The 22,141-nt window shown below is 45.0% G+C and overlaps 1 protein-coding gene across 1 annotated transcript; it reads right to left on the bottom strand.

Moving 5' to 3' along the window:
* Positions 1–2,510: 2,510 nt before the first annotated feature.
* PAIP2 (poly(A) binding protein interacting protein 2) lies at positions 2,511–21,697 on the bottom strand. The gene is made up of 4 exons (XM_048499855.1): positions 21,547–21,697; positions 10,529–10,688; positions 7,192–7,371; positions 2,511–3,671 (listed from the first exon to the last, which is right to left on the bottom strand). The coding sequence occupies exons 2-4, from the start codon at positions 10,664–10,666 to the stop codon at positions 3,615–3,617; spliced, it is 375 nt and encodes a 124-aa protein (XP_048355812.1). The 5' UTR covers positions 10,667–10,688; positions 21,547–21,697; the 3' UTR covers positions 2,511–3,614.
* Between the last annotated feature and the right edge of the window lie 444 nt (positions 21,698–22,141).

The following is a 22,141-nucleotide window of genomic DNA, read 5'->3' on the forward strand; positions in this document are numbered from 1 at the left end:
AGATACAACTGACAGTGAAGATCCATTAACCTTTTATGTCAGGTTTAAAAGATCCCCGGCCTGAGAGACAACCGGCTGGCTTTCACAAGAGCCAGGGCTTTTACAGCCCTGGTTCCAACTTGGTGGAACAGGCTACCAGGTGAGGTCAGGGCCCTGCAGGAGCTATCACAATTCCGCAGGGCCTGCAAGACTTGGCTCTTCCACCAGGCTTTCCATCTAGCCAGCTGGATTGAATGAGACTATCTCCTTTCGACCTCTGGAGGGAGGGAGTGGGAGAAGTGGTGAGGGGGATCTGTATTATCTACAGCCATCTGTGGTTATTTATTAGGCATTGGAATTTTACTGTTTTAATATCTGCATTGCTATTTTAATGGTTTTATTGACTGTATATTTTTATGTTGTGACCCACAATGAGCCCTGTGGGGGATATGGCGGGATATTAATTTGATAAAATGAATAAATAAGGTGGGAAGTGTATTACAAACAAGTCACTCCACTCCCGCCTTCTGATCTGAACATAAGGGTTGATAAATCCATTGACATTTGTATCTGATGAAGTGAGCTTTGACTCACAAAATATACCCTGGAAAAAATTGTTGGGTTTTTACAGGGGAAATGGACCTGAATTTTGTTCTATTACTGCAGACTGACTTGGCTATCAACTCGATACTGTCTTGATGTATTTTAGTGGCTGAGACTGAAGTAACAATCATATGTGTACTTCAGCCATTCTCAACCAGGGTTCCCTGGTACCTTGGGGTGCCGTGTGCATGTCCCAGGGGTACCGTGGCAACACTACCGCCCCCCTCCCTCATTTTTGTGGTGTCTCCCACCGGCGCCAGCAAGGACATGGAGCTGGCCCATGGGGCAGGGCCTGCCACAAGGTCAGCAGCCATCACCACCCCCAGTGCTACCCTTCACCCTGGGAGGGGAAGGTGGGGTGTGTGGCAAGCAGGGGCAATGGGAGGGGAAGGTGGAGGGTGGCGGCAGGGGTACCGTGAGATATGAAGAGTGAGGTCAAGGGTACCCTGACCTCAAAAAGGTTGGGAAACACTGGTGTACTTACTTGCACATAGAAGTCCCATTATAGTCTACAAAACTTAAATATGCCCATAATAAGACTGAATATATGGATCAGGAAGTCCTTGATGCAAATCTTACCTTGCCCATGAGCATGCTGTGTCCTTAAGCAAGAAAGCCACTATTCCTGAGTCTCTTCATCTGCAATATGGGTATCTCTTACAGGTTTACAGTTACAAGACCAACCGTACCATCATTTAAAAGTGCTATTCAAATACTTATTGTTTTGAGCTTTCCACTGATTAATACAAGTTAATAAGAACTCTGATGTTACGATAGAACTGAGTCGCTATGAAAAGCTAATATAACTTGATTAGTTTGGGCAGACATTGAGCATTTTCCGAAAGGTCCACGCAGCCATCACGTGTTATGTTCTTTTGTGATAAGACAGCAATGCAGTTTGTAGAATGGGAATCTCCAAGGCTAACTCTGAAGGTGCAGCGGCTTTGTCATTCCACAGTAAACAATCATTTGTTCTTGAGAAGGTGAGGTCCATTGTTACTCTATGCAATGGGAACTGTACAGAAAATGTAGGACTGAAAAGGTGTGTTGATATTGACTGGAATCAGGGGGAACAGTAAGAAGCGTAGTTTGCACTATGATGGTCATGGGATCCCTGATACAGCCTGCACTATTATGAACATGGGATCTGTCAAAAAAGGACTGGATCTACTAGCTTTACTCTTTTCAGTTCTGAACTCTGGGGCATTTAAATAGCCTTTATTTTAAAACTAAGAGACTGAGATTGAGCTGCTAGCTGACACGGCTTAAGAGGAACATAACTCAACTTTGTGGTGGGTTTTCCGGGCTGTGTGGCCGTGGTCTGGTAGACTTTGTTCCTAACATTTCACCTGCATCTGTGGCTGGCATCTTCAGAGGTGTATCACAGAGAGAAGCCTGTTACTCACTGTGTCTAGTTGTGTCTATTAGTGGGCAAAATTGAGCTATGTATTGTCGAAAGCCTTCAACAGTTCATAACTCAACTTTGCCCACTAATTAAGTTTGCTAACTGTAATGATCAACAACTCGAGAAGCAACCAACAGAAGCATGCTTGTACTGGAAACAGTTTTGCTACCCTGCATCTAATCATACAGGCTTTAATAGATTTCTATATGTCCTATATGATTAATGGATAATCATGTAGTACTTTACTGGATTTATTGGCACATAAATGAGTGCAGCCAGTCAGCCTTTGAGGAAAGTAAAGCAAACCAGGTTATGGGCAACGCAGCTTCCATGTTCTTGGAATTTTGTTCTGCAAAACCAAAGGGAAAAACCAGCTGGAAGCAATTTCACATGCATTTCCATTCCGCTCACAGTAACAGCATTCATCACGACCCTTTCTCCAGCCAAGCCTGCTGCCCGCTCCTCGCAAAGGTGCACGACGCAACTCGAACAAGACAGAACACTCAGGGAGATCGCCAAGGAGTCGTTTCTACTATTATTTATTTTTTTAAATATTTTTGAAAAAATATAATTTTTTTACAATATTTTCAACTTAAACACTATTCACACTGAACACGTACGGCAGCTCGCGCCGCCCAAATATGACGTTTAAGAAGCCAAAACTGCTCTAGCCATATTTTCTTTCTTTTCTTTAAAAAAAAAAAGGTTGTGCTGTCGACTATCTTGGTGTAGTGATGATTAAACAAAGCAAGGGAAAAGCACCACTCAAATCACTAACGCTAAATGTTTTACAGGGAAACCCAACTCTTTTGAGGTCGCTGATGTTTACGTGGGTGGCGCCCCTGTTTCTGGATTCCTGGAAGAAACTGAGGCGCAACCTTTCGCCACCTTCACTGTAAATTCAGGAGCGGGTCAGACGCGCCAACATGATCACTTGCCGTACACACAATCTCGTCTCCTCCTGTCAGTTCACCCACCCTGCTCCCCAGCCGGCTCCGTAGCCAAGGGAAAGAACTCTGTACAGGTCTGTCAAAAGCAGTTTCGGGCACAATACATTATTCACGCTCGTCTCTGAAAGAAGAGGGTGATGTTTTGCTCGACAGCGGGGAAGAGTTAGTGGCAGTGCTGCAATTAATCTAATCTGCATAATCAGATAACCTTGCTTTTCAATTGTCGTGTTAAGGCATCGTTGGGTGCTTCGCAACACCAACTCTTTATCATTTCATTAAAAACAGACCGCTTTTTTTCCTTCAAAGTTTGAATCTTTCCAAAGCACAGAAGTTGTGCGAGAGTTTCTCAAAAAAACCAAAACGTGGCGCTTTTCTCAACTTGACTGGTGCCTTCCTACCTCACTGCCTTCCTTAGCAAAAGAAAAAAAAATAAAGCCTGGATCCAGCTGCAACGTTTCCTTTCTTTTCTATTTCATTTAACCTCTGACAGCGGTTGACTTAATAACAGTCTCAGCACTTTTATTAAGCATGCAAGACTAACAAAACTTTGGCAATGCGTAAGTGTAACACAGTGACAAGAGAAGAGAGCGTTTTAACAATTAAATCTTCTAATACTGGCTTCACAGTGTGGAAATTGTGCTACATCCACCAAAAGAGGGCCCAGTCTACTCATATATTTAGTACTTCACCCCAGGAACAAACTCCTTTGCGTTCGGATTGAGATTACTCTTGCCCTGGGGGAGGAGAAACAAGAGGTTAGAACAGAGAGCACAAAGTATGTCTTTCATATTTGGACACGGGATTGAGCAGAGTTAGCAAACCCCACCCCCACCCCCGAAACAGCAGCTGCTGAGCAGCATTGGTATTAAATTTTTAAGCACACTCTACCAAAACCAAAGGGAAACCCTATAATGCAAAGAAATGCACAGGGACTCTCAGGGTGTGGAACACAGGATGTGGATGGCTCTGTGCTAAGTACTCTCAGCTCTTCACTAAAGATCTATTAAAATCCTGGCTCTTCCTTCTGGAAGGGGTAGAAATGTCTGGCACGTTCCACTCTCACCAAGAGTGCCTTCGCCTGTTTAGAACCAGACACATGATCCACAGTGCTGCTCGTCCTATCCACATTGGGAAGGTTTAAACTGCTCACGTGGCATTATAATCTCTAGATGTTCTGCGCCATGCTACCAGTTTTGGGCAGCGTTTCTGGTTCTGAGCAATTTAACCCCTCCCCAATGGAACCCTCCAATCGGCGTTTATTTTAGTCCAAGCAGGTCACATGACCTCTAGAATCTACTTTCTGGGGGTCAGAAAGGACTGTTTGGGGAAGATAATGTGGCAAAGGTGCACTTTCTGGTGATAGTTCTCAGAATCCAACCCTCTATCTGCATACTGATTAAAAGCTCAGTCACATGATGATCAGTTCGCATACCCAGCAGCTGACAGCTGCTCTTATGCTAGGTCCTATCCAGACACCATTTTTAGAGCTAATCTAATACAATCAGGGTGAACTCGCACAATCTGATTTAGAACTTTTCTGTGCCACCTTGCTTGAAAATCTGTTCAAGGAGGTTTACAGACATACTAAAAAGATACACACATTAACCATTTAAACTCTGCCATTAAAAAACAATCTGTAAACAGCATAAACAAACCATTTTAAAGGCTCTCATTTAAAAAAAAACACATGAATGATTTTGGATTTTATGCTTCATTAAAATCTCTGGCTAATTTAGAGGAGGAGAAGAGGAAGAAGAGGAGAAGGATTTAAACCCCACCTGTCTCTCCTGTAAGGAGACTCTAGGTGGCTTACAAGCTCCTTTCCCTTCCTCTCCCCACAACAGACACCTTGTGAGGAAGGTGGGGCTGAGAGAGTTTCAAAGAACTGTGACTAGCCCAAGGTCACCCAGCAGGAATGTAGGAGTGCGGAAACACATCTGGTTCACCAGATAAAGCCTCTGCCACTCAGGTGGAGGAGTGGGGAATCGAACCCGGTTCTCCAGATTAGAATCCACCTGCTCTTAACCACTAAACCACACTGGCTCTCTTAAGAGAGCCGTGAAGTGCTGCAGGTTTTCAGCACCAGTTTATATGACGCCTCATCCAATAGTGAGGCATTCTGTCTCCTCCCTGCACACACAATGGGGATCCTGCAAATCTGATTATGCTACAGGCAGGGGAGGAGGAGTAAAAAGTGCAAGGGGAGTTTTCCTTGTGGGTGCCTGACTGATGCCAAGAACAAAGGAGGGAGGTGTGCTTTAGGATTACTTGTATATTTGACCACCCTGATCTGGAGGAACAAGGCTAGCTGTAAGGGTCTGGTACCCCAGTCAGTAAAAAGTCTCAGGAAGGTTTCAAGAACTTTATTCAGAACTGTGTCAGCCCAACGGCCAGGTAGCTGAATCTGAGATTCCAACTCCCTGGCCCCAGTATATACGCATGAGAAAGGTTACAGTCTCGGCTTCCAAACCCACCAAAGCCCCCACCTTTGTGACATTCCCTCCCCAATATCAGCATGAGAGAAAGATGCACAGTTACCACAGAAGCATTGTTTTGGGAAAAGGTGGAGTGCTACTCCCCTGTGAAGAAGACATGGGATAAGGAGTAATTTCTCAGGCAAGCTTCCTATCGAACTGAAGTTATACATGCATCGAAAGAAAGAGGCCCCATGGCCTTGGGGCGGCGGAGATGGCTGGACCAGCTGCAGCTGACCTGTGCGCGTGCGTTCTGCCAGGCCAAGTATGGCACAGGCCTGACACTAGTTTGATCTCATCACATCTCAGAAGCTAAGCAGGGTTGGCCCTGGTCAGTATTTTGAAGGAAGACTGCCAAGGAAGACCAGGGTTGTGAAGTGGAGGCGGGCAATGGCAAACCACCTCTAAACATCTCTTCCCTTGAAAACCCTACGAGGTGACCGTCAGTCAGCCGTGACTTGATGACAAAACATAAAATCGAACGACTGAAACAGATCTGACAAGTCAAACAGCATCACCACGTAACTGATGGGACTTTAAAAACAACCACCTTAACTGTATTAGAAAAGCCAGAAGCGATGTAATTGTCAGGATTATTTATGTTAATTAAGCATTGAACATATTGCTGACAATTACAAAACCAAATTAATTATGATGAAAAATGACACGAACTTTAAAAATACATTAATGTTGGGTAAAGTTTCTATAAAGTATAGCCCATGAACGATTCATGGGATCTTTTATGTGGCTTTCATTTGGAACCCTGGAGCTAGTTTTCAGTTTCACAAATTTTCTAATCTTTGAGATTACAATGGAGCTAAAACCAAGTCAAAGGAACAATTAAAACAATCTAAAGTTGGTATACTAAATGGATACCAAGCCCATTCTTCCTGCCGGCGGAGACTGTAGTTATACAACAGATGGCCGCTGGAAGAAGCACTGCTCTATAATTGCCAGGTCTACCTGATTGCTCGCAAACACAACACCATCATGAAATTTTTAAAAGTATATTGTCACCTGTATAATGGCGTTTGTCACAGAATATTTGATAACATCTGACTGTGGCCAAAAAAGCAGACCACTGAACAGAGGTATCTGGTCAGTTGAAAGGAGTACCAATAAATCAGCGGGCAGCCAATCGCCCCAAAGAAACAATAAACTGTATGTATGATTGCAAGGTATATATTATTCAACTAATGCAGGCATATCTTCGTTCAAATTATACAACTGTGTCAATTATACAACATATATTACTGAACAAGTATACTTATGAATAAAGTTGTCTTCAATTCGCCCTGTGAGTTCGTGGTGTCTTTTTTTAATGAATGATTCAGTGCGCTGTCCATTGGCAGCACGAAATGAATGAACGACCTGCTATGATACAGGATAGTTTTAGCAATGAGTATTCACAGCAGTCCACCAATGAATCATTCATTAAAAAAAGACACCACGAACTCACAGGGCGAATTGAAGACAACTTTATTCATAAGCATACTTGTTCAGTAATATATGTTGTATAATTGACACAATGGTATAATTTGCACGACGATATGCATGCATTAGCTGAATAATATATACCTTGCAATCATATATACAGTTTATTGTTTCTTTGGGGCAATTGGCTGCCTGCTGATTTATTGGTGCTTCTGGGCTGTATACATTTGTTTTTGTGTTAAACAGTTGAAAGGAGTGCCAGCTCTACTTTGTTTGGTCCGGGACAAAGACTGACATTGCTAAACGATCCTTGGTTCATCATTAACTTTTAACATAACAGACTTACCACCAGATCTTCCAGTGATGAACCATCACTGATAACAAGATCAGTTAGCTGGTCCTGGATTTGATCCATCGTTTGCGGGAGATCTCTGGCTGGGATAAACCACTCGTGTTCTTCCTCCTCTTCCAGCATCTCCTGGAAGCAACGTTCTATAAATTCTTCTTCCCACAACTCTTCCTCAATCTGCAATTGCAAAACGGGTAGTAAATGTCATTATAATCCTCAGGGGCAGAATGTTTTTTTTAGGGCCCGTTCACAAGGGAGATTAAATATCTGTCCCTGATGAGCAGCTACAGTGGGAAACAGAAGCATCGTTAGATACGGGCCTTACGATAGGGCAGAAGAGAAGAGTCTCTTGCTAGATCCCAGCTCAGCTGGGGGCTGCTACAATCTGCTCCATCTCCTGCTCTTCCTTCCCCACCTTTACCAGAAGAGCCAGCTTTGCCAAACTAGCTGCCAAGCTGCAGCAGGTGAAACCTGCAGATGCCAGGCCCGTAATTACAGGGGGGCAGTGTGCTCTCTCCCTCTATGAAGCGCTTGGTTTTATTTCATTATTTTTGTAAATGCTGCTAGCCCTTTTTCCTGATTGAGAAAGGAAAATGCCTGTGCAGGTTTTGCTCCCAACTGCAAGAGCTGTGCTGGAGCCGTTGCTTGTACTGAGTTAGCGACTCCCTTCCTGGCTGAACGCCTTCTTACAATGCTTTCTTCACTGACAAGCTTTCCTTCATTCTTGTTTGCTTTCTCTATCCCTGAGCAGCAGTGGCGTAGTGGTCAAGAGCAGGTGCACTCTAATCTGGAGGAACCAGGTTTGATTCCCCGCTCTGCCACTTGAGCTGTGGAGGTTTATCTGGGGAACTAGATTAGCCTGTGCACTCCAACTCATGCCAGCTGGGTGACTTTGGGCTAGTTACAGCTTTTCGGAGCTCTCTCAGCCCCACCCACCTCACAGGGTGTTCGTTGTGGGGGGGGGGAGGGAAAGGAGATGGTAAGCCCCTTTGAGTCTCCTTATAGAAGAGAAAGGGGGGATATAAATCCAAATCTTCTCCTTCTCCTTCTTTTTCTTCCTCTTCCTCCTCTTCCTACGGTACTTAAAAAGTCAGTGGCCACAAGTGACAGAATTGAGCAGGAAATAGAATGACATTTACTCTACTTTAGTTCTTGTGCTGCGGGAGGAATCTATCTCTTCTCTGCCCCCTCCCATACTTTTGGAGAAACACTCACACAGCAAAATGTATGGACTATCTGAAATGTATTAAATGAATGCTGCTCAAAAATAAGCAGGAGTCCTGTGGCACCTTAAGGACATTACCCAGTCACCGTAATACATGTTGTGCTGTTGGAACACTTAAAATCTGCACCAGTACACTTGTGACTGTGGGATCCAAAATTCTACAGATTATTGGCTTAAGTTTGGGTGGCAGTTTCTGGATCAGGAACAGGAGCCTGAAGGATTACCAGGCCTGTAGAAAAGATCAGGGACAGAAAAACTGAATAGTCAGTACTGACTGCAGTGCTACAGATGTATTTCAAAGCACTCACATCTTTCCTTCTGGAAGTATGGTGGCTTTTGATACTGTTTATTTTAGCAAGAGACACATAATGAAACCTCTTCTGTTAAATGTTCATTCCAGACAGGTAGCCATTGTAGACTGTTGCTGCAAAATAAAGCAAGAGTCCAGGGGCACATTAAAGATTTGAAGCTCAATCCGAAGCCCCAGAAAGCCCTCCACTGGACTCACTTACACCACCCAAAAGGGTGGCTTAAGTCTGAGGGCCGGGGCGCTGCTACCCTGCCTCAAACCCTGGGTGGAAGCAGACGAAGGTTGGCTCCACCCCCGTGGCCTCCTTCAGCCACGCCGGTGCAGCGTCCTGCGCCAACTGGGCTGTGGCATGGCAGCTGCTTCTGGGGTTGGGTGCTGTGGATCCACGCTGTTCCCACACACTTGCATCTCTGCCCCCTTTGCCAGTACATCTGCTGCTTCTGCTGGCTTGGGAAAGCACCCACACAAGGTGGCACCAGCTCCAGAGGGAAGTCTGCCCCTCCACCTCTGGATTGGACTCTAACGTTTATTCCAGCATAAGCTTTCACGGGAGAACCAGGGCGGTGCAGTGGCTAAGAGCTGTGGACTCTAATCTAGAGAACCAAATTGGATTCCCCACTCCTCATATGAAGCCTGCTGAGTGACCTTGGGCCAGTCACAGTTCTCTCAGAACTCTCAACCAATGGGGAGTAGGCAATGGAAAACCACGACCAAATATCTCTTGCCTTGAAAATCCTACAAGATTGCCCTACATTAGCTGTGACCTGATGGCACTTTCTACCCCCAGGCTTCCATGAGTCACTCCAATGCATCTGCTGCTGTGAGTTGTCATTTGTGAAAGCTTATGCTGGATTAAATCATTCAGACTTTAAGGTGCCGTCGCATTCCTATTTCCTGTTCACCGAAAGTTTGCCAAGTCCTTGCACAACTATTTCCCTAGACTCTATAACAAACGCCACATGCAGGTGGGCAGGACAGTCTCTCAAGTTTGCCAAGATGATGTAGTCCTTGCACAACTATTTCCCTCGACTCTATAACAAACACCACGCACAGGTGGACAGGACAGTCTCTCAAGAAACTCTGAAAATTACAGGGAACAAGACAGAAAGCTAGAAGGATAATTGCACCTTTGCTGTGATGCTACCAAAACACTCAAAAAATTCATTTTAACCCTTTGTTTGAAATAAGTCTTCCACTCTTCTACCAGTTCCTGTGATATGAAATACTGATGATGCTATTTGGAGAAGCATAGCTATGGCGAGGCCATATATGCAGCATATTCTTCTCTTGTAGATGACCCTTCTGACAGGGTTTTCAACTGGCCAAAGCATCACCTGTTGAATTTCTTCCCAGCTCGTCAATTGTTAAGTGCACAAGGAGGGCAGGGCAGATGTTGGCAGCCGTGCCCTGGTGGAAACACTGCACCTTTTAGGCTCCTGTTTCAGATGCTACAGCTGTAAGAAATGTGCCATCAACCCTGCAAATATCACCAGAAAGCTGGAACCAGACAATTGGTTCAAAATGGCACATCCCTAGAAATCCTGCAGTTGTATGTGGCCACCTATGCTGCTTTGTGCATTTCTGTACCGTTCTGCTCTGCGTTCCAATTAGGCATTCAAAAATCAAATGGGTACAAACACAGCATAGTATGTAAAAGTGGCAAACTTTCTCACGGCACACAAAGGCCAGATAATTAAGATGAAGGGCGTGAGCTTTATTTTTGCTCAGATCTTAACAATAAACCGTAGTATGTTGGGATTCTTGCCTTAGGGATAGGGACCCCACGACTGCTCACCCACCTGCCTGTTGAACTCCTCTTCATTTTCCATCCACATGTACTCAGCAAATGGGTTATCGTCTTCATGAGAGTGACCATTCATGATCACGTCTTCGTTGATGATGTTTGGACTAGTACTCCTGCGACTTGGGTCTTTCATCGTTGCGCCTTTGAGCTTAAGCCTGAAAAGGAAAGAGACACAGATGCCTTTACTTGGTTTCAGCATACTTGCTTTACAGTCCTAAGTATGCATACTTGAAACTTGTAGTTGGCACTATCTGGCACCTTAATGATCTTCAAGGGCCTCATTTCTCAAGCTGGCATGTGGGACTTTGGCCAAGGGGCAAAAGTAGGCATGGAAACACTGCTGCCCAAAATGCACTGTGTCGGCCCTTTCCTTTTCTCCACCCACACACCCAGAGCATGGTGCCAGTAAGCACAAGACACGTGTAAGTAGCATGGCAGGCTGCAAAACAATTTTTCATGCTTCCCCTTTTCTCCTGCCCAATGAGAGGGAGCAACTCCTAAAGACACACTGGGGAGGGGGGGCAGAGTTGCCATTCTTGAGCTCAAGGTGGTTAACAGACTGGGTCACATCATACAAATTCCATATAAAAATAGCAAATAGATGATAACATTAAAACCATAACCTCATCATGCAATGTTTTAAGATAGCGATCGAAAAGGAAATCACTTTGGGTGTCATTTCCAGAACCCAAATAGCCCCAAAGGCTATTTCCTCTCCCACCCAGCATAAACAATTTAAACGGAGAGAAGGGGAGAGAAAGAGAGGCAGATAGGGAAGATGGAAAAAATCGTGGCTGCCTCAACCAAAGGCCGGATGGAACATCTCCATTTTGCAGGCCCTGTGGAATTGATTGAGGCCCCATAGGACCCTGGTGTCAGCTGATGGGAGAATTCCATCAGGTCAGAGCTACGGCCGAAAAGGCCCTGACTCTGGTTGAGGCCAACCGAATGTCCTTGGGGCCAGGGACTACCAGAAGGTTGCTGATATCAGGCTCAAGACCACCTTGTCCAAGTTCCCTTCCACTATAGCCAGATATGCACAAGTCTAAATGAGTCTTCCATGCCATGAGGCTTCCCAGCAACTCTTTCCATGCCAAGACAGAGAGAAGCAGTACTAGGAACAATCCAGCCCTAACCTTCCCTCCACCACCATAGAAGCAACTCTTCAATCAAGGGCTGATAGATTCCAATAGGAAAAACCAATGCAGTATCAAATTCTTATGCAACCCAGTTCTGGGCTCAGCAGACAAGTACTGAGTAGACCGAGTGGGACTGGAGCTAGACAAGAGTACAAGGATGGAAAGGCGAAAGTGTCTTTCTGCTGATGAAAGTGATCTTTATCCACCTCAATCTAGAGGGCACACGTATGCATCTGCACGGGTGCATACATTTTCACCTGATCATCGGCTGCATAGATGCTAGCAATTGGCGGGGGAGAAGGGTTGCAGGGTGTTGGGAGTTCTGTGCATTAGTTCATGGGAACTTCATGTGGACTGGGACTTTGGGTCAAAGGAGACAGAAACGCACACCATCAGAAGATGTTGGCTTATTTCAGTGTTAAACTCCCCTGACATAAGATACAAAAAAAATAGTACAGCTCCCCCCTCCAAATACTGTAAAGTGGAAGATTAGCAGCACCTTAAAGATTAATGTTTAAGTAATAAGCATTTGTGAGTGTTTGAGCAAGTGAGAGCTAACTTACCAAAGCATATGTTGGAACAAACTTTGAGAGACATTACAGTGTGACAAGGATACCGTGTTATTTTACTGCAAAGGACTAGCATAGATACCCTTTAGGAATAGTAGGCAAAGAAAGTCAGGCTGATAAGGTTTCAGGCTCAAGTACAAAATGAAGCATTGAGGCTGCAATGTCAGATTCAGGGCAAAATCTGAACTACAAGCAGCTCAGCCTTCAGGCGGGCCTCAGCCACCCAAGAAAAGGATGCGGGTAAGAGCTCAAAGACACGTCTGCTTGATGCTGACCCATGCCTAAGCTGGCTGGTAACAATGAACCAGGAGAAGCTGGGTCATTTATTGGCTGGGGGTTGTTAACATCTCATTCACAAATGAACCTGGCTGCTTGGCTCGTGCCGCAACTTACTATGAAGGTCTATTCTGGACACAGACTCCCCAACTCAACTACCAGTCTGCTTTCCCTCAGCAGCTAATAATAGGTTGGTTTTATTGGATAACAACAGTGCATCATCTTAGAGTATGCCAGATTCATTATGGACAATTAGTCACATTTAACAATAAACAATGTGCTTGAAAAGATGTTCCACACATTTAAGGCAGGGTATATTGTCAAAGGCGTTCACAGTCGGAATCAGTTGGCTGCTGCGGGTTTTCCGGGCTGTATGACCATGGTCTGGTAATTCTTGCTCCTAACGGTTCACCAGCATCTATGGCGGGCATCTTCTGAGGCATGTCAGGCCTCAGAGACAAATAGATCTTACAATTACATGCCTCTGAAGATATAAGCCATGTATGCAGGCAAAACGTTAGGAGCAACAACTACCCGACCACAGCCGTACAGCCTGGAGAACTCAAAACTGCCAGCATAAACAGGAATTATTTGCTGATGCTGCAAAGTGTCTTACTACAAATACTTCCTAAGATGAGGGTGGTTTTTTGTGTGAGACCTTGCCTTTAAAAAGCATTTCACCTACTCCAAAATAATTTCTTTTTTCATAGGAGCCTTTATTCTAAATGTTGCTCCAGATTTCCCACAGACTAACTGAAAAAGTGTCTTGGGTGGTGGAAAATCTCTGTCCTGGATGTTTCCATGTTCTCCACCGTACCCAGCCCTTCAGATCTCATGAAAAGACTAGCTGAGATTCTGGGAGCCACTAGTATTCCAAAGATACCAAAAGTACTTCTTTTTTGTTCTGGGGTAAGCAACTGAATTTAAACTCCTAAGAGCAGGATCAAGGAGGACCAGCAGGTTTTGCAACTTGGGAACATGGGAACAGCCGTAACTGGTCACTGTTGACCCCTTACAACGCCAGTTTCAGGTTGCAGAATTGCCTTGGGCTTTGTAATACACCTGACAGGGAGTAGTTACACTGCTTAAAACCTTGAGGCTAGCTACTGAAACTCTCTCTTCACTTGAGATGTTCTTGATGATATGAGTGCCAAACACAGCAAAAATAGCTTTCCCTAGTAACATATGTTATGCCAGCATTTGTACTTACTTCTTACACAAAGCAAGCTGCTATGGCATTTATCAATAAAGCTTTCCACAGCGTGGTCCCTTATGCCTGAGAGAATGCATTCTTAACGGTTGCGATGAGACAAAGGAGAAAACAACAGTGTCTTCTTGGCAGTAGCTTCCGTGTCCAAAATAGGAACAAGAAGGGGTGTTGGTAGAGTCTACAGTGCCTGCCCTCAGTTGAATTCCCTTCTATAAAAATCTGAGGCTAAATAACTTCTGGAAGTCCTACAGCACTTCCTGGTTTGAGCTTTAGTGACTGATAAGTAGGCATAAAGGAATTTTAATTCTAGACAACAGACACCATTTAAACTGTTACCTAGGCTAAACATGCTTAAGAAAGCAAAAAGTGCAAAGGAAACTGAGAATGTCAAAGATCCATTTCAAAATTCTTGCCGGAGACTAGTGTATTGCCTTGCCAACCCAGTACAAAAGCCCGCTGCTGATGCAATTATATATTGTATTTAAAGGCAAGATTTCAAATAGAAACTTGACTTTCATAGATAACAGTTTATTATATTTACACATGCTGAAAATGATCAGGCCTGACTTTTTTTTCTGATTCACTGTTAGCCCCTAAATACTCGGTTCAGCATTTACTGTCTTGAATGTGGGTCCTAATAAAACCCTACAAACAGCTGTGAAAAAACTGATGGGCAAAGAATCCCGATAAACTCACATTTCAAGAGGTACGTTTACCACAATTTTCATTTATGCTCATTAAGAGAGCATATTTTTTTAAAAAAATCACACCCAGTTCTTGCAAATTATTCTAGCTGTTCAAAATATCTGCGACCATTAAACTAAAGCAAATGGGTAGGGGTAACTGAGATTTGAAAAAGCACCCATTTCCTATGATTTCACTTGGAAATCTAGACTGCTAATCACCTTGGAAATTTCATCATGTTTCTCTCTCCATTTGCAACAAAGGCAGCTGTGTTGAAGTACAGACTTCCCTCTGGCAGCTCTATGTTTCTTCCTACTACATCCTGTTATACAGCAATTCACAGGATCCTGATGTCAAAGAAGATTGTGACCTCACAAACCTCACCCGTGAGAGATGATATAACAGGTGGAGATTACCCACAAGTGTCCAGAGAACTTCTTCAAAGGTCTTTTCTTGGTAAGTGACGTGCTACATCATTGTATTACTCAGTCCCAATAGAACAGCAATCCCTCAAACCCAGTTCAGTCAGAGTTATCGTCTGCCACTGGATTTTATTACACCCTGTTTACACTGGCCAACCAGGCCAACAAGAAGGCCTATCCCAGCCATTATCTGACAGCTACTGGCAGAATAACGCCCTAGATTATGGTTTTAAATTTGTGTTCAAGAGAACCTTGAAATTCCCAGGAATCTTTTTCTCCATGAGAAAATTCCTAATGCACAAGCTCTATTGGAAAACAAACTAGCCCACCATTAACACATCTTCTGCTGTAGTGTACAGCTCCAGAGCAATGTTTGTGTTCTAGGGCACATTCCCCGTCCATGGACAGAAGAAGAAGAGGAGTAGTAGTTTGAATTTATACCCCCCTTTCTCTCCTGTAAGGAGACTCAAAGAGGCTTACAATTTACTTTTCCTTCCCACCCCTCACAACAAACATCCTGTGAGGTGGGTGGGGCTGTGAGAGCTCTGTAGAGCTGTGACTAGCCCAAGGTCACCCAGCTGGCGTGTTGGAGTGCACAGGCTAAACTAGTTCCCCAGATAAGCCTCCACAGTTCAAGTGGTGGAGCAGGGAATCAAACCCGGATCTCCAGATTAGCTTGCACCTGCTCTTAACCGCTACGTCCCTGCTGCTCCAAGAGAAGCAGAGAATATAAACTGGCTGGACTGTAAACAGAGGTTAGTCCTTTGTGCTTGAGCTCTGCCTCCACAAGGTGCAGTGGAGTGGCAAATTTAACCCTCTCCTAGTTTCTGTGCCACATTATTTTGGCCCTCAGTGGCAACTCTTTGGATAGCACAGAGGCTGTTGGAGAAGGCAGCAAATATAGTTTCCCTGAATTCACATTGTTGGCAGAAGCCTGGATCCAACCCACTTAAAGGGGAACACTCCCACAATACCTAGTTGTGTGTGTAAAGTGCCATCTGGTTGTGCCAACTTACGGTGACCCCAGCAAGGGGCTTTTCAAGGCAACTGAAAAGCAGCGGTGGTTTGCCAATGTCTTTCTCTGCTGTCTTCCTTGGAGGACTCCCTTCCAAGGACCAACCCAGCTTAGCTTCCAAGATCTGAGGAGATCCGACTATGCCACGCCGCCTTCTGTCCCGCAGTGACTAGTTGCCACCTCAGAAAAACTCAGGAATAGATTGTTGCCTCCTGCCTTTGATGCTGCTTACATGTGATGAGGAAGGGAGCGATATGAGCTGGCAAACAACAAGACTCTGGTACCTGATCTCCCACAAGACAAAACTGGTATGTATAATGAGTACACCTGTTTTAGATTACACTCTAGCGCATTTATGCTTTTCAATCCCCAAAATATGAGAATTTTGGATGCTGTTATAAAGTATGAGAAGTAGCAAAACAAGTTTAGCTTTGGAATCATTAATCTTTCCCTTGCATCCTCCCCCCCCCCCCCAACAAGTATGACTCCAGGAAAGTTGATTTGTGCGGACTACCATGTTTCCCCGAAAATAAGACAGGTCTTATATTAATTTTTGAACCAAAATATGCATTAGGGCTTATTTTCAGGGTAGGGCTTATTTTAGGGGAAATATGGTACCTTCACAATTCATTAAGGCAGGCTCTCGGAAGCCCTGTTGCTTTCCCGTCATGTGTGATGCAAGCTGCATCCTCATTGGCAGGGAGCACCCTGTTGGATCACACCATCCTGATCTGTAACTACTGGTAGAGCTTATTTTTGGAGCAGGGCTTATATTTTAAGCATCCTCCAAAAATCCTCAAAAATCATGATAGGGCTTATTTTCGGGATAGGTCTATTTTCGGAGAAAGATGGTAATAACCATATGGGAGATCCTCTCACCTGTCCCAAATCCCTCTTTGGTGAATTCCACAACAAGTTTTCTTTTAAATCCAAACTGGAGCAACACTATTTACAGCTACAAAACATAACAGCAACAGTACCACCACAGAGACAATCCCACAAAGATTTCTGTGGCGTGTGACTTTTTTTGCTCTTAATTAAAGACAACACAGGGTTTTCATTTGGACAGTTAAGACTCCCCTGAATTTTTTTTTTTAAATCAGGACAAACTGTGCAATCTACACCAGATACAGTTTGAAACTCAACTGACATCACTGCAAAGATACAAGAGAATTAAAACGTATATTTAATGCCAATCAGTCAATCAAGCAATCTTTGGCAATAACGGATGGCACCCGAATCAGCTGCAACTGCTTAAAACAGAAGTCAAACTTTGCCCAGAAAGTTATGATCTCCCTAGTTCTCAGAAATGGATCTCTCACAATAGAGCTTGAGATATGAGTTTTCAGTTCAAATCTCACCTTAGTATTGAATTTATCAGATCACAAGTAAACCACCTCACTCTATCTGCAATACAGAGATATTAACTCCTGCCTACCTTGCAGAGTTGCCATAATTTCTACTGAAGTCATGTGTGTGATGTACTCTGAATTATCTAAAGCATTAAATAAATACTATATACATGGAGCTCTTTGGAGAATCTGGGGAAAGCAATATATAGGTGCTTTAAAATGACTATGTACTAAGCATTAAATCTTTCTAGGTTAGTGTGTGAACAAACATTTTTACTTTATCTTGACATCCAGGATTCTTAAAATACCCATAAAGATGACAAGCATGTCTTTATCTTGTAGAATCATAGAGTTGGAAGAGACCACAAGGCCCATCAAGTCCAACCCCCTGCCAGGCAGGAACACACAATCAAAGCACCCCTGACAGATGGCCATCCAGCCTCTGCTTAAAAATCACCGAAGAAGGAGACTCCACCACACTCTGAGGAAGTGTATTCAACTGTTGAACAGCCCTGACAGTCAGAAAGTTCTTCCTAAGGTTTAGGTGGAATCTCTTTTCCTGCACCTTGAATCCATTACTCCTGGCCCTAGTTTCTGAGGCAGCAGAAAACAAGCTTGCTCCCTCTTCAACATAACACCCCTTCAAATATTTAAACATGGCTATCATGCCACCTCTTAACCTTCTCTTACCCAAACTAAATATACCCAGTTCCCTATGTCTCTCCTCATGGGGCATGGATTCCAGACCTTTTACCATTTTGGTCACCCTCCTCTGGACCTGTTCCCGCTTATCAATATCCCTCTGGAATTGTGGTGCCCAGAATTGAACACAGCATTCCAGATGAGGCCTGACCAATGCAGAATAGAGAAGTACTATTATGTCCTTTGATCTAGACACTATTCTCCTGTTGATGCATCCCAGAATTGCTTTGGTTTTCTTGGCCGCTGCATCACACTGCTGACCCATGCTCAACTTGTAGTCTACTAAGACTCCTAGATCCCTTTCACATGTAGTGTTGTCAAGCCAGGTGTCACCCATTTTATATCTGTGCACTTCATTTTTTCTGGCTAAGAAGAAGAAGAGTTTGGATTTATATCCCCCCTTTCTCTCCTGTAGGGGCTTACAATCTCCTTGCCCTTCCCCCTCACAACAAACACCCTGTGAGGTGGGTGGGGCTGAGAGCTCCAAAAAACTGTGACTAGCCCAAGGTCACCCAGCTGGCAGGTGTGGGAGAGCACAGGCAAATCTGAATTCCCCAGATAAGCCTCCACAGCTCAAGCGGCAGAGTGGGGAATCAAACCCACTTCCTCCAGATTAGAATGCACCTGCTCTTAACCACTGTATCACTGCTGCTCCTAAGTGGAGTATCTTACATTTATCTCTGCTGAAGTTCATTTTGTTAGTTTTGGCCCATCTCTCTAACCTGTCCAGGTCATTTTGAATCCTGATTCTATCCTCTGGGATATTAGCTACTCCATCTGCAAATTTGATTAGCAAGCCATCTATTTCATTATCCAAGTCATTGATAAAAATATTGAATAGCACTGGGCCCAGGACAGAACCACTTCTCTTCAGGATGAAGATGAGCCATTGATGAGCACTCCTTGGGTTCGGTCAGTCAACCAATTGCAAATCCATCAAACAGTAGCATTGCCCAGTCCACATTTTACTAGCTTACTTGCAAGAATGTCATGGGGCACCTTATCGAAGACTTTACTAAAATCTAGGTATAATCCATCAACACCATGCCCTTCGACTACCAAGCATGCCACATCAAAAAAAGAGACGAGATTAGTCTGGCATGATTTGTTTTGAGAAACTCATGTTGACTTTTAGTCTAAAATCTAAAAGATTTCCTTTAGCAAAGTAGCTAACAATACAGTAACCAGGTGTGAGGACACAAATTATAACAGTCCTGTAGTAATGCACTGCTGACCCAGCAGCGCCGTGGTAGAACGTTGGGACGCCAACGGACCTACGGCCTTCTGGTCGCACCGCACCCCCACTCCTCATCCCCCTATGAGTCACGGGTCATGAACTGTCTGGCTCAGTCACCGGGCGCAGGGACAATGGTCTTGCCCCCAGGTGAGGATTAGGCTCAGACGCTTACGCTCCTCTCCGCACGTAGCCAGGTGAGATCATGCATCACATGATGATCTCCAGGTCTCCCGGTCTCCCGCTCATCTCCCTACCCACCTCCTTTACACGCCCACAATGAAACCCTAATAAAAGGTGCCAGAGACCAGCACAGGGGAGAGTTGTCAGGATCACGAAATCCCGCGCTTCCTGTTGCTGACGCTCTCCACCAGATGAAACCTCCTCCGCGTCTCGCCTATTCCTTAGCGACGACCCTGCGGGGATGACTACAAGCCCGATGAACCAGGTATAAACACATTCTTCCAAACATTTTTTTAAAAATTTTTTGGACGTTCTTGAATCTGTCACAAAAAAGGTACTCGCTTTAACTCAACAGGGGAGTGACTCACATGGAAGCTGCCTGTTGCCAACTTCACCAATGCTAGAACATATCCAAATACACATTCCCAGACTGACTGGAATGCTCATTCTGATCTCACTAAGTTGGCCAGATGGACGTTTGAAGCGCAGGGCAACACAAGTCCCCTTTTGGGGCTGCCAGTTGTTGTATCCCATAACGGCAGAAAAGGGATCTGAATCATCGACTATATTTAGAGTTTATTCAACTAGTCCACTAGTATTTATTTCCCAGGTCAACAGAAATAATATGCATAAGTGTCACTGATCTTTGTCATGGCTAAATTAACATCCGGATCAGCAAAAGATTCAAAAGCGTTAACTGTTATGTCTGTTTTAATGACCATCTGGATGTTTTTGCCAGCTCAGATCAAGAGTGATCCTATATTTTCACGCACATAGAATGTGCCATCGAACCCTGTTTCCAACAACAGCTGGTCAGATTGTTTTGAGAAGGTCACAAGAAAGGCAAAAGGCTTTTCCCCTTCTCCAATGCTATTCAGAGGGCACACTGCCCCTCAAAGTACAGGTTCCAATTGCGCTATCATGGCTTTTATTTATTTAAAACATTAACTACAGTTGCCAACAATAGGTTGGGAAATGCCTGAGGGACTGCCTTGGAAAGGGCAGAGTTTGGAGATGGAAGGGAATTCCAGTGGAGTACAATGCCACAGAGTCCACCCTTACAAGCAGCCATTTTCTCCAGTGGAAATGACCTCTGCTGTCTGGAGATCAGTTGTACTCCTAGATCTCCAGCCGCTACCAGCAACCCCAATTAATAGTCCTGCCTATCTACCCCTATCAGTGCCTGCAAACTGACCAAGAGAGTTTAGGAGCAGCTCTTTCCCTTCTTTATAACATAAGCCAATTTTCCTTCTAAACGAACTGCCATCACACAAATCATGAGAGGAAACGACTTTTTTTCGGTCTGTCCTGAATCAACTGCCCATCATTGGGTTGCCAACTCTGGGTTGGGAAATTCCTGGAGATTTGGGAGTGGAGCTGAGGAGGAGAGATTTGGTGAAGGGTACAAGGCCATAGGAGGTGAGGCTGACAAAGCCAAAGTGGCCATTTTCTCCAGGGGAACATATCTCTGTCATCTGAAGAGCCATTGTAATTCCTGACCTTCAGCCCCCACCTGGAGCTCTATTGCCCATGAATCTCATAGGGTGACTAAGAGACCTTTAGCAGCACTCCGGGCCAATGAGACCAGTGGGGAGGGACAAATGTCAGTTCTAAGTTTCTACACAATATTCACAGCTAAACTTCCATCAGGCCGTCGTCCCTCCCGTAGTAACAAATAGCTCCATGGTTTCCTCACAGGAAAAGTCCCCTTCGCTACTCACGACTCCCTGACAGAGAAGCCCAACTCTCCCCTTAGGCCACGCCTCCTCGCGCGCTCAACTCCAAGCCCCGCCCACCACCACCGGCTTTGTTTCCCTTCCACAAGCGTGCAAAAGCCCCTCCCCTCCCGGGACAGGTGGGCGTGGAAAAAGAGAAACGACGGTTGGGCTGGCTGGCTCTTTTTCATCCGGGTACCTGGAGAAGGCTACCTGTAAATCTAGGGGCGTGGTGCATGACGGGATGTCCCGTCCCGTCATGCACCACGCCCCTAGATGGACAGGTAGTCTTCTCCAGGTACCCGGATGAAAAAGAGCCAGGAGAGACCTCTGAGCCCCCACTTAGCCGACGCCATTAGACTCGCCAACCGCCCGCCCGCCTAGTCTTCCCCCACTCCCTGAGAGAGGCCGTTCATGAGCATGCGGGCAGGAGCGGAGCGAGAGAAAGAAGACCAACGGTGGCGCCTCAGAGCGCTCGGCCCCGCCCCCTCCCTCCTTCCACGGAGGCGCACCTCGTACAGAAGCAGGACGGATGCGGAGGCTTCCAGCTGACCGCCGCGTCTTACTCTCCTTTACCAGACTTCCCTCCTTCCTTCGTCTCCTACCACCCCCTTCCTTGGGAAACACAACCACCCCCGGGACGGATATGACATCACTTCCGGTACCTGAGTCTTGGGGCTGTTTGGACTCGCGGTTCCGTCTCTATGGTCATAGAGTTGGAAGAGGCCACCAGGGCCATCAAGTCCAACCCCCTGCCATGCATGAACCCATGAGGCGTCTCGGCGAGCGCTTCCGGTGTAAAATGGTGGGGGGTTTCTTTCAGACTAGTTTTTTTAACATGATGTTTTTTCGTGGATTGGGGACTGTAAAATGATTTTAAACGAACCCTTGTTAATTCATATGATTTTTACGTAGGACAAAATAAAACCGTATTGCTGATCTTTCTTGGAATTGCCAGCCTCCAGGGAATGGCAAGGAATCTGGGATTACAACTGATATCCTAGCGGTAGAGAACAGTCTACCTGGAAAAAAATTACCTGTTTGGAATGTGGACTCTATGGCACTATTCACTATTGAAGTCCCTCCCCAAACCCCAGCCTAATCAGG

Source organism: Sphaerodactylus townsendi, linkage group LG01 (genome assembly GCF_021028975.2).
Source record: "Sphaerodactylus townsendi isolate TG3544 linkage group LG01, MPM_Stown_v2.3, whole genome shotgun sequence".
NCBI classification, from domain to species: domain Eukaryota; kingdom Metazoa; phylum Chordata; class Lepidosauria; order Squamata; family Sphaerodactylidae; genus Sphaerodactylus; species Sphaerodactylus townsendi.

What these genes read in the sequence shown, in the direction of transcription:
- PAIP2 (XM_048499855.1), bottom strand. Translation starts at nt 10,666, where the DNA reads ATGAAAGACCCAAGTCGCAGGAGTACTAGTCCAAACATCATCAACGAA. An exon ending in AAGAGGAGTTCAACAGGCAG is followed by an intron (nt 7,372 to 10,528) that starts GTGGGTGAGCAG and finishes TTGCAATTGCAG; the next exon opens with ATTGAGGAAGAGTTGTGGGA. An exon ending in CATCACTGGAAGATCTGGTG is followed by an intron (nt 3,672 to 7,191) that starts GTAAGTCTGTTA and finishes CTCCTCCCCCAG; the next exon opens with GGCAAGAGTAATCTCAATCC.